The 22,249-nt window shown below is 31.3% G+C and overlaps 1 protein-coding gene across 3 annotated transcripts in view; it reads right to left on the bottom strand.

Moving 5' to 3' along the window:
• Positions 1–13,323: 13,323 nt before the first annotated feature.
• The window catches only part of Pss (phosphatidylserine synthase 1 homolog l(3)77CDf), a 93,376-nt gene continuing 84,450 nt past the window's right edge, over positions 13,324–22,249 (bottom strand). For all 3 annotated transcript variants that reach the window (XM_075356477.1, XM_075356475.1, XM_075356471.1), the window contains one exon: positions 13,324–13,651. In XM_075356477.1, coding sequence (XP_075212592.1) covers positions 13,569–13,651 — 83 coding nt within the window. In that variant the 3' untranslated portion in view covers positions 13,324–13,568. The remainder of the gene's footprint in view (positions 13,652–22,249) is intronic.

The following is a 22,249-nucleotide window of genomic DNA, read 5'->3' on the forward strand; positions in this document are numbered from 1 at the left end:
AGCATCCTTTAAAATTTTTAAACAGAAAAATTCAGTTTAAAAGAAAATATATTTTAATAAATATACTTATATACGAGGTGCGACAATAAAGTAATGAGACAGATTTTTCTTTGCAAGATGTGGCAACCACAGCTTGCGTAGGCAAACCATCTATGACCTTGGTCTATAAGCTACTTCTAGTCCAAGCGGCACATTGATGCAACTGCTCAGTCGTGAGTTGTGCTGTAATAAGTGAACACGTGTTTGAACACAGAAATGAAACCGCAAAATATTGCGCAATGGTATGCCATTTCTTTTTGCGTTAAATCGGGTGAAAACGAGACGACAACTTACAGTAAGCTTCAGAAGGCTTTTGGAGAGGAGGTTATGTCAAGAGCTCAAGGTTTTCGACGACATAAAATTTTTAGTGAAGGCAGAACGAATGTTGAAGATGAAGACCGCAGTGGACGACCATCAACCTCATGGACAGATGTCAACTTGACCGGGGTGCGTGAAATCGTACGACCTGATCAGAGATTATCCGTGAAAATGATTGCAGAAGAACTCAACATCAATCGAGAAACGGTTCGTCTAATATCAACTGAAGATCTTGGTATGAGAAAGATTTGTGCAAAAATGGTCCCCAAAAATCACACACAATAGCGAGAAACACGGAAAAATGTGGCAGCCGATCTGTTAGAGCAAACGGAAATCAATCCAGATTTGTTGAGCCGTGTTATCACTGGTGATGAAGCTTGGTTTTTCAATACGATCCAGAGACAAAACGCCAAAGTTTGCAATGGTGCTCAAAGGGATCACCCTGACCAAAAAAAGCTTGCATGTCAAAGTCAAAAGTGAAATGCATGCTTGTGTGCTTCTTCGATTCCAAGGGAATTGTTGATAAAGTGTGGATGCCTCCTGGACAAACAGTTAACCAATATTTCTACAAAGAAATTTTAGAAAGACTTCGTAAACGAGTTCTTCGTGTCCGTGCCAACATTGCTGATAATTGGATTCTGCATCACGATAATGCGCCATCCCATACTGCTCTGTCAGTACAGCAATTTTTAACCTCAAAACAAATTTCAGTACTACCACAGCCACCTTATTCACCAGATATCGCTCCGTACGACTTTTTTCTATTTCCAAGAGTCAAAATGGCGATCAAGGGACACCGTTTTGAAACAACACAAGATGTCCAAAAAGCTGTGACGAGGGTCTTGGAGGATATTACAGAAGATGAGTTCCAGAAATGTTACCATCAATGGCAGAAGCGCTGGAATAAGTGTGTGCAATCAGAGGGGAACTACTTTGAAGGAGACAACACTAAAAATAACTAAAACGGTAAGCAACATTTTTTTTCACATCAGTCTCATTACTTTATTGTTGCACCTCGTATATTTAATAACAATTATCATTATTATAAACAATATAAATCAGATATGCAGTATTAAATCCTTAACAAAATTGTGATAAAACCTGTATGAATGTATTAAAATATGTAAATTTATTACTTAAGTTCAACAAAATTCCATGACAATCAATTAATTTGAATGTGTTTGACAGCTAACCAGCCATTATTACCCTTGACAGGTGCCAAAATAGAATTTTTAAAGACAATTTTAACAAATTTTTAAATGGTTTAAAAATAAAAATTTTTTACGACTATTTTTATTTCCTTGTACAAAGTAAACGAAGTATTTAATATCAACATGATTGTTCTCAATGCCATCCTGAGAGGATGGGTAGCTATACAAAATAATAAACAATTTAACAGATTGAACCTATAAAAAATTTGCTTAACATTATTTATACCACTTTCATATTTGCTTAATCTGCAGTAAATGTTATTTAATAAAAAATACAAATTTAAATACGAAATAATGGAAAATAACTTAATTAAAATCAATATATATTAAAAATAATAACTAATACCTGATTTGTAAATTTAATTCTTTAATATTATGTAAAATAAATAAATTATAATTATTGATAATAATTATAATCATAAATAATTATTATCATAAATCTAACAAGTTTAACTATTACCAAACAGTAAACAACAATTAAACAAACGAAACAATTAAAGTAATGTATGTGTGTTTTATATATATATATTTATATATGTATACACACAACACACACACAAAGAGAAAACTTGGTAAATCATCAATTGAAATTTGTAATTATCTATAATTCATTACTTCAAAAATTGTTTTAAATATCTTGAAATATGAACAAGAGATGTAATACATTAAATTTGTGATTATATAACAATTGTAACTGGTGATAAATGAGAAAGTGTTGAAGTCAATTAGTGATCAACATCAATTCTCACTGTGTAACCTTTTAGCACACCATTATCATTTTTAATAGCTGGAATAAATATTCTTTAGCAAAAGAATCTAGGAATAAATATTGCAAATGATAAAATTTCAAGAGAGATTATTAACAAAATGTATAATAATCTTAATATAACGATATGATGAGCAGGTCTAAGTGGATGAGTAGTTTTGTAGTAGGGGTTGGAACATAATAAGATGATCTATGCTGTTTCAGTCATACTTAAAGAAGCACCAAGAACTTTGGTAATATTAACTAGTGATGATATGTCAGGAATGATATGGTGGTTAAGAAGTACCTTACGTAACCATAAACTGACAACACATACAATTAACAGAGAACAGTAAGAATTGGATGAACATCATCATCTTTTCATGCAAGTCACAGCCGATCCAGACATATTCCAATCATATTGATGTTGCAAACACTTTTGTATGTTATTTGATAAAACCAAACTTGAATGAGTGTATTGCATATTGTAATCTGCATGTTAATCCTGTTTTCAATGAAGAAAGTTTTTTCTATAATTTTCTGTTACAGCAAAAATGATTCCTTTGAAGAGTTTGGAGGAAAAAATGCACTTGTGTGAACCAATCACAGAGCTGAGTTTAAGTAAAACATCAATTTAAAATCAACCTAATTTGATAGAAGTCATCTAGCTAAGCTTTCATGTAAACAATGAGTCATACTTACATCATGATCACTCATTATGTATTTACTCGTTATAATGATGATTTACAAAGTGATCATCTGCGACCTAAACCAACCCGGCGACTTACTCATCATGTCCTCATCCTTAACATTCAAAAGTCTATTTGGCGAATACGATTGTAATGGATGAATTGAAATAATTAAAATACACTGATATTATAAAAGAAGTGAATTAATAAGATGCAAAATAACAGTCAGTTTACCAAAGAAATTGTTTACAGAAAAGGTATGGATGATATAATAAAGAAATGTATTTAACAGTAAAAAAAAGCAGACAGTTTTCTCTGATAGTATAAAACAATAGTATATAAAACAAACAGCAAAAATTTATTATAAAAAATTGTTTAAAAAGTGTAAATAATAAAACTGTACTAAATAAAATGAAACTTTAACATGATTATTTATCTAAATATTAACTTACTGTAAGCAATACTGCAGCAAGGTCAGTTTTTGTTTACTGCAGTATTTTACGAGTTCTGTAATTTATCTTATTTGTTGTTATTCAAATCCCAAATGTGATGGAAGTATAAGTTTTCACTATATCGTGTGTGTGTGTGTATGTATTTTATATATATATATATATATATATATATATATATATATATATACTTTCTTAGTGAAACAGTAGAAATCTGGCAAGAGATTGAAGCAAAAGTAATTCATGAGTTGAATGTAGAATGACAATGATTTGACCACAAACACTTGAAACTTATTCCTAATTAATGGACACTTTAAAATAAACTGTTATTTACTGAACATACCATAATAAAATAAATGCTTTTGCGACAGTTAAACTTAAGGAAAAAAGGATTATATAATGCCAATTTTGATAAGATGGTAAGATTTACATTTTTAATATGTAACTGCTACATGGGTCATTACTAATTACATTAAGTCAGTATTAGCATCATTAAGGTTTTGAATAATAGAAGGGTATAATAACTGAATTGGTTTAGATAAAATTATAGTTATGATGAATAATACACACAACAATTATCAAAAGTCTTTTAAACTAATGCTTTGATACTTTGATACCTTGAATAATATAATAAAAGCAAAGCACTAGTATCATTTCTCAGTATTTTAAAACTATTAGATAAAAATCAATTACATCTGATATCCTTCCATCAAGAATTTTGATAATTTGCAGCAGTTTCTATCAATTTAAAAAAAAAATCAGTAACTGATTTTAAGTAAGTTAACATGAAAAAATAAATTACCTAGTAACAAGGAGAATAGTGTTTAGCTTTTGTAAAAACCGTTAGATTTTGCTGTCAGTTGAAAATGAATAACAAGCAAAATATGAAGTTATATTTCACAATCATGTTCATGAATGATGCAATCTGCCTGCAAATTGATGTAGAGTAAATATGCAACTGAACATGATACAACTGTTAGTTAACGATATGAAGTGACTTTATATTTCAAATACAAAACAATTTTTTTATTTTAGTTTGGTTTCTCTTTTGCTTTTCCATATAAATAAAGTTCAGTTCTGTGATTCTGCCTCTCAGTACAGTTCTTCTGGCATGTCGTGCATTTTGTTATGTAGCCAATTAATGTAGAATACATTATGTAAAAAGTTTTTATCGTGGTTTATGGTTCAAATTTTTTAAAGTAGTTCATTCATGTGCGAATAGTTATGGCTGAATTTAAATGTGCTGTGAAAGGTAAAAAACTTTGAAGACATTGTAAACAACGTGAATGATTTCATGAAGAAATAATCTTTAGCAGTATAAAAATAAAAAAAATGACCAGCATTTCATTGCTATACAGGAGCGTGAAGAGAGAACTGATAATGCACGTGGCACTTCTAGGACTCAGGTTCAAAGCCTAAGAATATAAAAAATAGAACTTCTTCGATCTGAGGGGCCAGATGTTCATTTATCACCCCAAAAAAGAAACGTTCTAAACCAGTTACCAAATTACATGATTTTGATAAAGGTGTGGTTAGGTGAACTGTGAATGAACTTAACTCAGATAGGAGAACTGCCAACAGTTAACAAACTCTGTACAGAATTGAAAATTAAAATTAATTTTAATGGCAGTGAAACTAGTTTAAGAAGAATTCTGAAAGAATTACGTTTTAGTGGTGCTTAACGAAAGGAAAATTTTAATTGAAAACCACAATATTAGGCAGAAATGGATTTCATATTAAGCAGGCAATCAGTGATTTTACAAAATGTAACCAGGAGATTGTATACTTAGATGAATTCTGTTTTATCATCTCATTCAACAGCAAAATCATGGGCTGACAACAGCAATGCAAGACTTCATTTACCAATAAATAAAGGTTAACACTTAATTATAATTCACACCAGAGGTGAAATGGGCTTTATTCCAAACAGAATGTTAACAGGATAGTGAAATCAAAAAATGTTTGCGATTACGATAATAGCATAAATACTAAAAATTATTTGAAATGCTCTGTAGAAAAATTAGTTCCTAACCATCCTTCTGAGTCTGAAGTAGTTACTGACAACGCTCCGTATCATAATACCCTTTCTTAAAAACTTCCAGTGTCATCAAGCAAGAAACAAGACATGACTGTGGCTACAGAAACATCATATTCCATTTTCATCTCAAATGCTTAAACCACAATTGTACAAAATAATTAGGTTGAAAAATAGTCACAGAAAATGATACCAATTTTACAAATTGTTGGTTGGGCATCAAGTTCTGTTGGAAGTTCCACCTTACCAACCTGATTTAAATCCAATCAAGATAGTATGGTCAGAGGCAAAACGACATGTTGTGAACCACAACACAATATTTATGATGTCATATGTACAGAAAGTATATGAAGATAAAATGAATTCAATGTGTGATGAACACTGGAATAGAAACCTTACTGTGAAAAAGTTAAAAAAATCGAAGGTGAATATTGGAGACAAGAATCATTAAATAAATTTTCTGAAAGAATCTTTCATTATCTTTTCATGTAGTGAGTGATAACAGTGACAGTTATACTGAAGATAGTGATGACAGCAAGGAGAGCGTTCTAGTGGAGGAATTAAATGGATAATTCATTTTCCAGTAAGCAATTAAAGTTACAGAAACAACCATAATTGCAATATTTACCATGTAATTAATAATAGATAATATTTTGTCATCCATTATTAAATTTTGCAACATACAGCACAGAATTGGCCAACTGTTTTTCATTTCAAAATTGTTGCATTCATTTGTTAAAAATAGAATAATTATTTTAAGGGGGATTGCTAAGAGCAAGGAACATGTTTTTACAACTGGGTAGTAATCATTACCACTCCAAGCTCGCTGTTACTTGGTGGCGACTGTACTTACAGTGAGTTTATGAAACATTTTAAGATATTTTGCAAAATATCAGTTCAAAAGAATATTTTTACAATTATCCGCTAAAATAGTAACCATACAAGTCTCCCAATAAAAGCAGTCATCCAGTAAAAGGGGCAGAGATAAGGTACGCTATCTTGTTTGGTAATTGTTACTTCTTTCGATTGATTTCTTATTTTATCAAATTTTATACTATAAAACAAAACATTATTATAATTATGCCTAAAAAATGTTAACCACAATATGTTTAAAATAATAAAATTAATTTAATAAAGACCAAAAACAGTTACTTGTAATATAATAATGCTACAATGCACATCAATTGAAATAAAAAATAACACATATATGCTTAACAATTAAATTAAAATTAAAAAACTAATGATCAATGGTAACTTATATTAATTTAAAAAATAATAGAATAAAGTATATTATCAATGTCTCATCAATCTATACACAATAAAAAAAATAATACATAAAAAAACCTATAAGCAGTGATTAAGGAAAATTAAATTTATCTATCAATATGTGTGGAATGAACAAATAAACTATAGTTACAAATATCCACCAGATTTTTAAATATTACTGAAGCAAAATACATGCTGACATGTAAGAATGAAAATCTGAATTTATTATTTAGATTTAAAAGCCTTTTTTTCATACAAACATCTAAATATAAAAAAAATCATTATTGTATAGAAAATTATTATTTTTATTTAAACAGTTCTGTTAAAAAAAAAATCATATTTATTATGTCTACTAAACTGTACTAGATATGACACATACATACCATTTATATAGTAATATAAACATGATTTAAAAACAACAAAAATATTATTGTTCAACAAAATCATTATCAAGCATTAATGGGAAAGATGAATTACTTAACTTGTATAAAAAAAATTAAAAAATTTATGAAACCATTTCTTCAACTATCTCGTTTAATGACAAAATGACAAGACAAGAGAGATAATAGTCACATACCAAGTATTAAGTACTTCATCTAAAAAAAAATAAATAATATAAAAAAATTGTTATATATATGAAAACATTTAAAAATAATAGTAGGGATATAAAAATATGTTAACACGAAATAGTGTACAATCATCTGAAAGTATATTAAACTCATCTAACACAAATTTAAGTGAAAAACCCCATTAAACAATATAATTTAAACAATTTCTTTGCTTAAAATATAGCAAATGAATCTGCCTATTGAGCAAAGCTCAAATTAAAGATTACAGTACAATCAATTTTAACAGTAAAAAAAAAAATAAATATCAGTCAAGACTAAAATTATAAAAATAACAGAAAAAATTTATTAAAAAATAAAAATCTTTTTTAAGAAAAAAAATTCAAAAGGTTTTAGCGTAAGAATAATGATGGGGAAGGTAGGAGAAATACCTCCATCATAAAATGCTTTCCCCATTGAGCTTCTGCATAACAGGCATAAAATGAAGAATTACATAGGAAGGAAGTTTTATAAATAACAAAATAATTTATTAGTTTTATTATCTAATAATACAATTCTAATTAAGTAATAATACAATTACATTAAAAATATAAAAACAAAGAATAATCAAATCATGTTTATTTCTGAAAGTTTTTTTTATATGCTGTATATCTACCCTGTATTTTCACTTAGATGGTATAGCAGGACACTTTTTATACAATTACATTAAGGACACATTAAAAATAATTTCTCAAACAGGATGCCTTTGTGTAAACTAACACCCAGCTGTTTCACAAATTTCAGAAAAAGCAGTGATAAATAAGTCCAAAATAAATAAAAAGTTTAATATTACTGACAATAAAACCAATATATATATATATTAGGGTGGGCTGAATTTTTAATTTTTATCGTGAAATGCTATACTTCAGAAAAGTAAAATGCAGATGTAATAAAAGAAAAATCACTTCTATCGGTAGTGCATTGGGCTTAAATATTTGAAATTTATTGAAAAATACAGTTATCTTGAATTTAAAAACTGTATAAAAATACAAGATAAAAAACTGCTATATTGAAAAAGATTTAAAAGTAATGCAAGAAAACTCACTGGACTAAGATAGCCATAAAAATTACTTTATTCTGAGTAGCACAAAGCATTAAAAATCTGTAATTTAACATATTTTTTACAAACTGTATGCGACGTGCAATGTTGTCTATTGGAGCCCGTTACCATTTCTAGTGTTCCAGTTGTTGCTTTGCACCCCCCCCCCCACCATTCCACACCATTGTTATGGAATTTACCCACAATGCAATGTAAAGTGAGTGCGTCTCCTGCCATTTGTGAGCTTCGTGACACAACAGTATCTGACAGTGTTGAGCCAGGCAATGACCACGACAGTGTGTTTCAGTAGTGTTTGCTTCAATAATGTTAATTTATAACTGATAAGTGTGTTTGTTTATAACATTATTTTATTACTGTATCCTAATGGCTGTGTATAAGAAAATTACTCGCAAGTTTAATTGTCCATTATTCGGTCACCCAAAAGAGTTATCTTGCAAGTAAACTTTCGACGTATAAAGATGTTCTCAAATGTTTTTTTAAAGAATATTACAACAATTTGGCATTGAAAGCAAACAACAGACAGTAAGTTTTTCTCAAGTTTCAAAACTTGTGGCACCACAAGTTAAAGCCGTGTTTGATAAAGCTTCAATACCAACAGTTACACTTTACAGAATTGTTCAGTTACTTAATCCATACCATGAATTGTTCAGTTAATTCATACCATAACAATTATCGTAATCTTTTGAAATCTTATAAGTAGGATAAGGAAAAGGAAAAGTTCAAAAAGAGAGTTGAGGAATTCAAGCAGAAATCTTTGTTACTATTTGATATCTCTGCTTGTAAGTGCAAAATAACTTTAGACTGCAATTGCCAAAAGATCACTGATGTTTGTGAGTGCCTGTGCCTATTACCTGAACATATGAAAAAGTAAAAAGAAATACCAGTCATTGAACTAAAATTCATGTACTTGCAAAGAAAATGTGGCATAAGAAAAATTGGAAGTGTGGATGTAAAGGAAACAAAAAAAATTCCTCAAAGGCTTGAAAGAAAGATAATCAAACATAAAAGAACTCATTCCACAATTGATGTGACAGCACAGCCATCTTGCTCAAAACAAACAGATTCAGAAACTTGTCGGCCAAAAGAGGTAGTAAGTAATTCATCTGAAGTCACTGAAAATGATAGTGATGATTTTAAATTACCAAAGTCTGAAATTAAGTCACCATGGCAAATGCGCATTAAATTGAAAAATACTGCGTTGACTAGTGATTACTTTGGATTGTCAGATAGAGCAACAGCAGCTGTGGTTTTAAGTCTGTTGCAGGATTTTGGTATTGTAACTGATGAAGACAACATCTATGTTGTTGACAAAAATAAACTTAAGACGGGGAAAAAAGTATTACCCGTTCAGTACTTCAAATGCAAAACAAGGAAAAGCATAACCCACTTCAAGGACTGTATTTTGATGGAAGGAAGGAAAACACTCTTGTGATTGAAAAAGTTAACTCAAAGCAGTTTTGAAGAACCATAAAAGAGGAGCATTACACAATTTTAAAAGAACCAGGTTCTGTTTTTACATTGGCCATGTTTCACCCTATTCTGGTTCTGCTTAAGACATTGCTAACAGCATTATCTTTTATTTAACTGAAACTGGATTTTCACTTCAGGGAGTGGACATAATTGGATGTGATGACACCGTTACTAATACAGGTTGGAAAACAGGTCATCGTAAAATTGAGGAACACATTAAAATACCACTACAGTGGGGAGGTGTGTCTCATACACTTTAGTGAATTGCCATTCTGTCATTTGTTTCAAGCTTTAGATGGTGAAACAATGGGACCAAAATCATTTAGTGGTATGACTGGCACACAACTCAGTAAATGTGAAAAACTCCTGATGGTAAATTTTGACAGTATTGAGTGCGAGATTCCAGATATTAACTGAAAAATACTAAGCAGAGATCAACAGTATCTGCTGGACATTAATCCCACTAAAGGTACTTAACAACAGCCAACAGAGTTCTCTGATTGCATATAAGTATCGAAAACCCAACAGATGAACACAAGATCTTAAGCTTCTTTCATCTTAAAGTCATATATGCTTGTATGGTTTCAAATTAAAATAAGTAAATATTTCACAAATGGACCAGAACATGTATTTGAAGTTATAAAATCATCAAGATTCCTTCCAGAAAACTTGCTACAGGTCATTGGCCCAGTAATTGAAAGAAACACATTTTTTGACCATCCAGAAAACTTACTTTTGAGTATGATAGTATTATATAAAAGGGATCGTGTAAGAGAGCTGGGTTATATAAGAATTATAAAGGCTAGAATTGTAGCTTCTAAAAGGAATTCAATAAGGAGTTTTCAAACACCCAAAATCAATTTCCACGCTAAGGACCACATCGAAATGATTCACTAGGGCATTTATTACACTTTCACCACCACCTTTGCTACGAAGAGTCACTGACCAAGAGATTTGGCCTAAGGTCAAATCAAGTAAACAGCAGCTGAATGGAACTTTTAACAAATTCCCGTGTCATACCCAAGCAGTAGAACAATGCATCAAGCTTGTAAGAGAGGCATCTTAAAAGTGGTTGGATTTAGTTCAAAAGATGGTTTTATAAGAACGATACCTTTTTCAAGATCATCAATGCAAAGTTTTTCAAGCAAATCTAAATTCACACTACCTGAATAAGATGAATAAAAAACTGCATTGCCTAACAAAATAAACATTTCAAGTGACAGAAAATAAACTTTTGTTTCTTTTAAAATATTTCAATTTTGGATTTGTAAGTTGTTTTTGAAGTTTAATGTATAATAAAATAAAGAAAAATGTATTATTTTTCAACTTATTTATCCTTACTGTTGTCCTACTAAAATGAGCCAATAATTGATTGCACCCGGAGTTCTTATCTCTATATTATTTTTTGGAAAAAGTATGAAATTTATATATTTTCTCAAACTTTCAGGCTAATGTGCTACCACCACCTCTTTTCCTGTTTAGCCTCCGGTAACTACCGTTTAGACAATTCTTCAGAGGATGAATGAGGATAATATGTATGAGTGTAAATGAAGTGTTGTAGTCTTGTACATTCTCAGTTCGACCATTCCTGAGATGTGTGGTTAATTGAAACCCAACCACCAAAGAACGCCAGTATCCACGATCTAGTATTCAAATCCGTGTAAAAATAACTGGCTTTACTAGGACTTGAACGCTGTAACTATCGACTTTCCAAATCAGCTGATTTGGGAAGACGTGTTAACCACTAGACCAACCCAATGGGTGCAATGTGCTACCACCAGGTATAAGATAATATAATATAACTTTTTTTATTTAACATAACTGTTCTAGAGGCAAGTTTTCCATGGAATAGCACTTGAAAATATTAATTTCTTTATTTTTTAGCCCACCCTAATATATATATATATATATAAAATGCATGTGCATATGCATGCGCACACACACACAAAATAAGAAGAGTAGAAACATAATATAGGAAAAGCCATGTACATGAAAAAAGTTGGCATATAATAAATGGTACTAATACTAAGAGCAGTGATAATCCATCCACCTATGGACATGGTAATGAACAAAGAAAAATGTTTTCAGATACTATACTGATAGGACCCTTTATGAAAACGCATAATTTGTTAATGGAGTAACATATATAAGTATAAACTGTAGAAATCAAAGATTGAAATATAATATGAAACAGATAATTTTGGATGTAGGATAAAGTAAATATGTCGAAATTAAAAGTTAGATACTGAATAGCAAGAAATGGAGAATAGTATCAAACCAGTCAACTACTGATGGAAGAAAGAAAAACTAAAAATATTGGTTGTCTTGCTGCCAATAAATAATGTCTACAAAAATAATAATCAGTACTCTAGAAAACTTCTAACAAATGAGTAAAAAATGAAAATACTTAAAAAGTTGAGTTATTTATAATCTGAATAAGTAGAGTAGGGTGAAGAGACTTGATCACCGTGTTAAGACAAGGATGCAGATGATTGTGACAATAAAAGTAAAAAAATAAAAAAAATAAGTATGTTAGCTGCCATAATTATAATGGTTGACGGTGATCTATAACCTGATATAAGATAACAGTCATTCTTAAGAATGCAAATTTTTTCCAGATATATTGAATACATATCCCTGATTACTATTGGTGGTGTAAAATCAAAACCAGGTAAAATAAATATGTTATGGGGTTACTGTATACACTTAGCCAATTTCTGGAAAATGTATATTAGTGCAATCAATTTATATAAAATTTTTGCTATGGACAAACATTTGGTAAACTAAATTCTAAATGAAAGTATCGCAATGCATATCTGAGAATATGCCAACATCTTAGAAACCAAATAAATTAAAAAAAAACCTTGTTGATGGTAAAAGAAAAAAAGGATAGTGTGACAGTTTTCTATTGAAAAAAAAAGAAGCATAATCTACCACTATGTTAAGAGTTATGAATTAAATCCTGCTCAGGCTTGAAACATTATTTACAACTACAATACTTCCATATAACATTTCCCCACACACAAGTTTTAAGTTTATGAAACCTTAAACAAAACAGCTATCAAATTTCTTAAAAAAAATTTCAACATTTTTATCATATAACCCTGCACTTTGAATATTTTGATTATACATCACAATAAAATATAATATTGCACTGAAAGTACATATTATGGTTCTTGCAAATAATGAAAATTAATTTTTAAAAATATTTCCATAACTCTTTAAGTAATAATTTTAAATTATAGATACTTAAATTTTTCTTTGTTGATACATAAATCTAGAAGAATAATTTACTTTCTTATAATATATATTTGACCATTTACTTTTATTAATAGCTGTCTTACCCAACATTTCATAAAAAAAATACAACAGCCAAATCTTTTTGGTTTACTGAGAAATGCTTAAATACTAAATTAAGATAAATAATTATAAACTATTCAGTCAAAAACAATAATTATTATTCATCATTATAGTTTATACAATATCGTACATATAAAAAAAATAAAACATACTTATGTACACACAGCATATTATGTACTATAATTGAAAATAAATTAAGTTATTTAATATCAACAAACCTAATAAATATATCCAGTTTTCACTATCTACAACAACTGACTGATCTGATACAAGCTTTTTATAATAGCTTAAGATAATTCCAAATTCAAGAAAATTTTTTTTTCATGATTGTTCATTTAAACCATTACGAACATTTATTTGCCGCCGTTTAAGTGCAGAAGAATCCGAATTTTCAAATATATGCCCTGAAATAGAAAAAAAATGAAATTAATTTTTATTATAACATTATACATATCGTTCAACTGCAGCAATAATGGTATAAGTCACAATTTGTAATTTTCAAGATAATGAAGAAACAAAATTTTGTTTATGATTTTTTTATATTTTACACCATTCCAATCTGATTAAGAATGTATCTTTGCAATATCAATAGAAATATATTTTTGGAATATAGTGCATCAGTAATTATCTTAGAAATTCATTTTTCATATGATTTTCTCGGAATGAAGAAAAACAATTTCAGTTATGCCACTATCACAGACACTTCAATGGTATATTTAAATCATTGATTTAATTCATTATTGATATCTTACAAAAAAAAATTATGACGAATTGTCATACTAAGTAATATTGTTACTGGCAGTAAACAATTTCTGTTCAAAAATTATAAAATAAGAATAATGCTACAAACAGAAAGTCATAAAAAATGAAAAGTATTTTATTTTTAATAAAAAATTATAATTTTTATTTTTTATTACAATAAGAAAAAAATAATAACTTACTTATACGATTAAGAAATTAAAAAATTACAAATAAAAAAGTATTCGTATTTATAGAGAAGCTTCTATAAATCATAAACAATAATCTTTAAAAAAAGGAGTAAAAATAAAGAAAATTATTCAATTATAAAAGTAAACATTCTACAAAAATACAGTTATTTATAAAAAATAATGGTGGTCATAAAATTGTTAGTTTCCTATTTTTCAGAACAGTGCAGCAGGTTATAGAAACTTGAATAACACTTAGGGATTAAGTTAGAATTTAAGAGACTTTGGAGATCACTGTACTTTCTCTTTGAAACGGGCTGATCAAAGGCAATTCTCAATTCTATATTTTCAAATGATAGTAATTTCTTTTTGGTTTTCTGTTTTCTTGTTTCTCTACCATTTGTTTCAGTAAAGGCTTGCTTTATATTAACTACATTAAATGAATTTCTATACGACACTTCAATTTGCTTTTCAATAATCAGTGCAGTGTCTCCTTCATTTTGAGAACGACCAACCACTTCAATTTTATTTTAAAATTTACCACTGCATAGAAATATGCTTTTTTGTTGACTGCAGCAGTAAACGAAGTTAATTACTAACATAACATGTTAACGAACATAATTTCTAATCTTCAGAGTTGAACTTTTCTGCTTATTTCATCAAAAAAGACATGTACCTATTTTGATCGATCTGCATTTTCCTTCACTCTCATGGGACATGTAACTACGGACCTTACCCAATTAGTTGTTTTTATTTTTGTCAGTAGATAAGTTGTAAGTAGGTTAGATTTATAATAAAAAGATAAGGCTTCACCTTTAGGAGTAGACATCACTGCTTCTAGATCAAAGCATGCAACTTTGAAAATATTACCAATTTTACTTCGGTCAGATGATTTTTCTTCCTGGTTTAAGATTTCTCCTCTTGGTGAGTGTCATAATCATTTTGTAAATCATTTCTCTCTTCTTCATTAGCTTTATCATAAGCAATGCTTTTATCACACTTGTCTTTTTTGGGGCAAAAAAAGATAAGTCGAATTCAATATTAAAAATTTTTAGAGAACATTGTATAGTTGCCATATGGTTCCTTCTTTTTCACACTCCTTCACATAATCTCTATGCAGACTGACTATCGTTTTGCTGCCCTTGATGTACACATCTGGCTATGTGGTCGAGTGTAATGACTTCTATTTTCCCCATATGTGTGCCCGTATATATTCTTTCCTTCCTCTGGTACTTCAAGTTTTATGTTTACCTCAATGGTCTTCTAAAAACCCTTCTTTATTTTTTACCAAAACCATACGTATACACCTATCAATAATTCCTAGAGTGACTGTAAAGAATGGCTTACAGACACATATCTTTTTTGAATTTATAGTTAAATAAAATGCATTATTTGGTTTATGAACACTTTTTCCTTCGGTTGTAGCAGTGTAACAATATTTCAGTGTAATGGCAGTCATGCTCTGTAAAGTAAAATTTTGTTGCTTATTATCTGCCTGTTTCCAGTAGTTATTAAAAACTGAAAATCTTTCTTCTTCAGTTAACTTACCTTTACATTCATTGCAACCTACAGTTTATACCACAAGGTGGCCTCAATTTGTTTTCCTTGTTCTGAAGTATTTTTTTTTTTTTTAATGTTTGATAGGTTTTCCCACTATTTCTTAGCAATTTTGTCTTGTTTCTCTTCCATTCCATGAGATATGGCTGTCGCTCTCATGCTTTAATTTTCGTGGTGATGAGGAAGAATTGAGAAAGTGTTTAGAAAACAGTTCTAATCGTGATAATGAATGTAGTGATTTTTCTGATGATGAATCAAAGTCTGAAGAAAGTTGTAGTGATAGTTCTATTGAATGTAATGATGAAATTAGTGAGGAAAGTAATGATAATAATGATGCTGCACCAGGCCCTGCTAAGTGCATATGAACTATGACGCAGAAAAAACAACGTAACTGGAATTGAACAAAAACTCAAAATAACCCATTATATATTCTTTTACCAAACACAGTGGCATTTGTGAAGATACATTGAATAATGGCATTTGTGAAGATACATTGAATAAGTTTGAGTCAGATCCACCTTCAGAACTTCAGAATTTTTGAAATTTATGGAACTTTTGTTTCATAAAATTTGTAATGAAAGTAATGCATACGCTACGAAGAAACTGAACAATCCTGTTAGGAAAAAGTTGAAAGGTGACGATAAATGGTTTCAAATTACTGCAGATGAAATTAGGGTTTATTTTGTTTTAGTAATTTTGATGTCGCAGGTGTGAAAATCGCGTATCCCAATTGTATTGGAGTAAAACTAGATGCCCCATATTTTACGAAACAATGAGAGATAGAGACTCCAGCTAATTTCACATTACTTGGATTTCACTACTGACAAAAATGAAAATGATAAAACTAAAAAAAAATAAGGCCTATCACAAAAAATTCTTTTACAAAATTTTCCGACATATCTCCCATCTCAGAACATATCTTTGGATGATGAAACTAATGAAATTCATAGGCCACTTTTCATTTGCGCAATGTAGTAGATCTAAAGGATCAAGATTTGGAATAAAATTTTACAAAATTTGTTAATCTAGTTCGGGCTATTGTTTATATTTCAAAATTTATATAGGTGATGATATAATAAATCCTACTCTTCCTGCCAGTAATAGTTGTAATCGACATGTTTGAACCATTGTTGGACCACGGTCACACATTTTGGTATTCTTCTCAAGATCTCAAGATTTATATAGAAGGCTAACAGAGAGAAAAACAAATGTAATTGAGACTGTGAGACATTTTCAGTGAAAAATCTTTACTGGTTGATTTTATATGTATTATGGTGTTCCCCAACAAATCGCCAGGGGATTTAAGTAGGATTTGTAAGTAAGCTGTGTAGGCATTTAAATGACATCATTGGGTTAATAAATATGTATATATTTAACGCTTACAATTTACTTAAAAAAAGGAAGTAAACTTAATTCATTGGAATTTTGAGAAGCCTTGCTTGAGGAAAACATAAGACATCTCAATGAAGCCACCAGCCAAAAAAGTAGACCAACAAAAAATGAGAAAATCGTCTGTGACTCAGCCAAACTACATTTTCCAGATGCTGTAACATCTATCTAACAGTGCTAGAAAGGGTGGTTTAAGATGTGCAGTGTGTTCAGCCAATAAAATAAGAAAATCCTCCCATTATCGTGCACTAAATGTGATGTGGGTTGTGTATAGTGCCATGTTTTAATAATTACCATACTTGAAAATGTTTTTAAAAAACTTTACAGTTAAATTAATTATTTTTAATAGATTATAATTTTCTGTAAATTTTGATGTAAAATTTGTTGATATAGAATAAAAATTAATAAAGTTATGGTTTAGTTTGGAATTAGTTGCATGTTTTAATGGGACTGTGTGAATTAAATGAAACAGTTTAGTGTCAGCAATGGAATATTAAAAAAACGTTGTTTCACAAAAGCAAAAAAAATTAAATTTAAACATTATACAAAGTTACACGTAAACACAAAATAGAAGAAAATGCCTAAGTCGTATGCTAAGAGGGAATTAAAACATGATCAAATACAATAATTAAAATGTAACTTAAAAGAACAAAACTATCATCTGGCATAAACAAACTAAAAAGATTGTATGAATAATCAAACTTTTGAATCCAGATGTACAGCCTCCAGAAATCGTATGAAATCTGATAAAATTGTCATAATGTTACCTAAAATATTTTTGATGTCAGTCCCAATTTTAAATTCTGATGCAGTCCTGAATAACAGACACAAGGTAAGATCATGAAGATAATTAACTTCCGCACAGATCTTCAAATCATTGGCATAAATGAAAATAGGTGACAAAAATCTAGTGGATACATCTATCCGCTAATCTAGTCCGCTAGTATGTGGTGTACTGTCAGTTGGCAGTCACAGCAAATACAAATGGATGCATGAGTCAGGAGATTAGAAGTGCCTGCCTCCTCAGGTTTCTGTGTTACTATCAGAATAATAATTTATTTTTTTTTATAGCAGAGCTACCACTCTCCCCTAAACCCTGCTGTTTCCTTCCACAAAGGTGCCCAAACAACCAACCAATGGAGGAAAATTATTCAAGCAGAACAGTCAAACATTTGCACGTTTCAAAAATTCAATTTATCAAATAGTAGAATAAATAACAAATAAACATATAAGGAAAATACATAAAATGTAGAAATACAATATAAAATGTGGAACAAGAGACAAATTATTTTAATTCACTTGCTGATAACATTAGTGAAGGTTCCATAATTGCATTTAAGAAAAAAAGTCAATGCGTTCTGCAAACTCATTCGAAATTACAACACATCTTGCTAAAGGAGCTATCTCAAATTATGTATCTAGTAAAACTGCCTGCAATCTTGAGCATTACCATAAAGTACTTTCAACCCAACCAGGAAGAAGAATCCTTCCACATTCAGGTGCAAAGACTTGTAAAAGAAAAGTACTGCAGCCTTTGCAAACAATTTACACTTAATTCATGGTACAGTTCAATATAAGGAGAAATAAAACCTCTATTGACAAGAATAAGATAAAATTTATTTTGGATTGCTTCAATCTTGTCAACAGTATGTGCCCAGTCGTAACTCCATATAATTGAGCAATACTCCATAACAGGTTGAAGAATAACAGAAACAGTTTGATCAGAGTAGTTTGTCTTATTAAACTACATCCAATCCACTGAATCAAAGCTAAGTTCCTCCTTGTCCATGTAGCAATGTTGGTAATACATTGAGAAAACAGTTTAGAATCCATATTAATTCCATGAACTTCTCTGGTTATGACCAACTGATTTGTAACATGTAATCATATTTATCTACAAGAGTTTTTCAGCTGTATGATATTACTGCAGTCTTCCTGTAATAAAGTTGCATTATTTTCAGACCGTTTTAAAAAAATAAAGTTGAAGTATATTATGATCAAGAAGATAATTAACTTCTGCCGAGATCTTCAAATCATCAGCATAAATGAAAACAGGCGATGAAAATCCACTGGAAATGTTGCTGATGAATAAAATAAAAAGTAAAGAACACAGAGAGCCCTATGGAACTCAGAGGATATACTGTACTCATTCCTCAGTTTCCCTGCCACCTTCACTTTAAACCTGCTGTTAACAGATATGACTGAAGCCTTCCGAGGCATAGGTCCTGTGACTCCAATCCTCTGCAACTTGTAAATGAGGATACTATGGGATATCCTCTTACAATATAGTTGATACTATGGAGTATCAACTTGCCCTCTTTTCTCAATTTTTGGAGTAACAAAGCTGTGCATATCAACCAAATTGGTTGCTGTGGAATAATTTGATTCTAAACTGGCAATAAAGATGACTATTAATTATAAAAAATATCTTGGGAACTACTCCTAGAATAGATATTGGCCTATAATTGGTAAGTTTGTGGTAGTTGCCCTTCTTTGGATAGGAGAGACAACTGTAGTTTTTTTCTTCATATCAGGAAAGCTCCAGGTTCCAGGCTTCTAGTTCAACACGTGACACAAGTAGGAAAGGTTGAGTTGTGAACAGTAAAGATTGTGGGTATTATCAGAGAGCTATTGATATGTACCATAATTCTATTTCATTAAATGATTAGATTTGGTCAGTTGAATGCACAGGGTGCTTATATTGCTCAGGTTGAATTTGGAGAGATTGCATTACGTAGAGGTTTGGATGTTATTTTGTTGCAGCATCCATATGTGTCCAATGATCTGCCAGATTTTTAATGTTGGAAGAGGTTCTACTGTGGTTCTGTAAGCATGTCTGCTGTTTTGTGCAGAAGGGAACTTGATTGTGTCTTTATTCGACAGCTCTCAGACAAACATCATGTCGTTGTTAGGAACTTGCATCTGTATGTTGCTAGTTCATATTTCCAAGTATAGAAATCCTGCTGATTGTCATCTTGAGATCTGGGATAAAATCCTACGATTCTCTGGCACTGGTCCAATCCTGGATGTGAATGGTAAGTCACTCTTAGCATAGCGGTTTCACCGATGTTGGCAGTGAATTAATAGAGGACTTTTAAGCCCAGTATGATCTACAGGTATCTGGTGAATTGCCCACCTACATAGGTATGGTAGATGGAAGTCAATTGCTTAGTAGAATTAACATCGATGTTACTTTTGGTAGGTTTATCTCTACCAATGTTTGTAATTGGAAGGTAGTTGATGATTGCTTGAGGGAGCGCTACCAGTGTAACGTTCCAGTTCAGCAGGATCGTTTCCTTCACAGGCATGCAGACTGGAAGAAATTTGTTGATTTACTTTCGACCAGGCTCCGAGTTTTGGATCAGAGTCTGGATGTCTTGGATTTGGAAGATCTGGCAGTTGGTTTCTCGGCTGCTTTTTTTGATGCTGCTGAGTGTTTAATTCCCTGAAGTTCCAGTTGAGAGAGGATTGCATCATGGTGGAATAGGGAGCGGTCCGACATGAAGAGGGTGGTTTGTTATTTGCGAAGAGTTTCTCAACGTGAGGGTGATCTGGAATGACAGGCAGTCCTTGTTGCTGAATACAGGACCCTTAGATGTCATTATTTTCATAAAGTCTGGACTGCGAAAAGAAACTCCTGGAATTCGTTTGTTCATGAGCAGGGGAACAGGGAACTCAGGGGCGTAGTATATAGGATCTTGGGACAGACGACAAAAGGAGAACATCCTTTCATCGACCAGATTTCGTTGACCAGCTTTCTCGACCAGATTTGGTGTAATTTCGGATACTTCTGAGAATTTACAGATTACTAATGATTTACTGCCTGATGATAGAAGCTGGAGAGACCACATACCATCTGCTATGCAGCGAGAGGTCATTCAGTTCTGCAGGGGTGCAGTGTCCTTGGAGATTACAGTAGCTGAGGTGCGTCTTGCTATCTATAATTTAGGTAAGGGTAAGACCCCAGGCTTCGATGAAATAACAGCAGCTTCTTGTTTGCCCAGTTGTGAGAGGTGTCACACATGTATTTAATAAATACTTGTTTGGAGGATACTTCCCTGTGTGTTGAAAGAAAGGGATTATGAAATTGTAGGCAACAAGGATCCTGATGTTAGTTCATTGTACAGGTCTCTGACATTACTTTCGGTTATTGGCAAGGTCTTTGAAAAGGTTCTGTATCTGCGTAAAAATGAAAGATTAACCTTGAAAAGATTGTTGATGGAGAATCAGTATAAGTTTCATCCCAGAAAGGATACTGAGCACGCCATAATCCATGTGATTAATGTGGTAATGATCAGTTAGATGGAATAGATCCTGGGCATTTCCCATTTAATAATTTATGGTGGCCTTCTGCTATTTTTACCAACTCCAAAAAACAGAATGTACTGTAACACGTCGTGGAGAGGGCCTGCAATGCCTTCTTCGGTATTTGACATGTGGTTAATACTGATTGGGGTCTTAACTTTAAGACCATGAGCATCCTGCATAAAGGCACATATGAGGCTATATACATGGAGTCTATTTGGGTGGATAGGCAAAAATATAAAAGTTATTGGGACATATTATTAAGGACTCAACATATAATACTGTTAACAGTAACAGGTGGTTACTGTACTATTTCACAGGAGACAGTCTTGGTGATTGCAGGCATGAAACAGATAGACTTGATTGTGTCTGAGAAGCAGCAGTTGCTAAGAAGTCCGGTGAATTGCCTTTGGATAAAGTTCGAGAAATTGAACATGACAATGCCTTGTGGCAGGCCAGATGGGATGAGACAGATGGTGGGCATTATATGCATGATCTCTCTCCAAATGTTGGTTTGCGAGAGACATCTTGGGTGCACCCTAACAAATATGATGCAATTTCTTTCCGGCCATGGTGGTTTTAGGGACAGACTGCAGAAGTTTGGCCTGGTAGATTTTGGAATGTGTCCTGAGTGGACAGTTGGATGACACCTGCTATGTTCTTTATGAATGCTTGAAGAAAAAGTTAATGCGTACAGAGGCCATCTGTCAGCTTGATCTTATCGGTCAGTGTTGAATCCTCATGTAAACTGGAAGAGCCAGGCTGAATGGGTGTTAGTGGAGAGTTTTGTAGTGTACTTAGCAAAGGAAAGGATTGCTGAGCGGA

Source organism: Lycorma delicatula, chromosome 2 (genome assembly GCF_047948215.1).
Source record: "Lycorma delicatula isolate Av1 chromosome 2, ASM4794821v1, whole genome shotgun sequence".
In the NCBI taxonomy this organism is placed as follows: domain Eukaryota; kingdom Metazoa; phylum Arthropoda; class Insecta; order Hemiptera; family Fulgoridae; genus Lycorma; species Lycorma delicatula.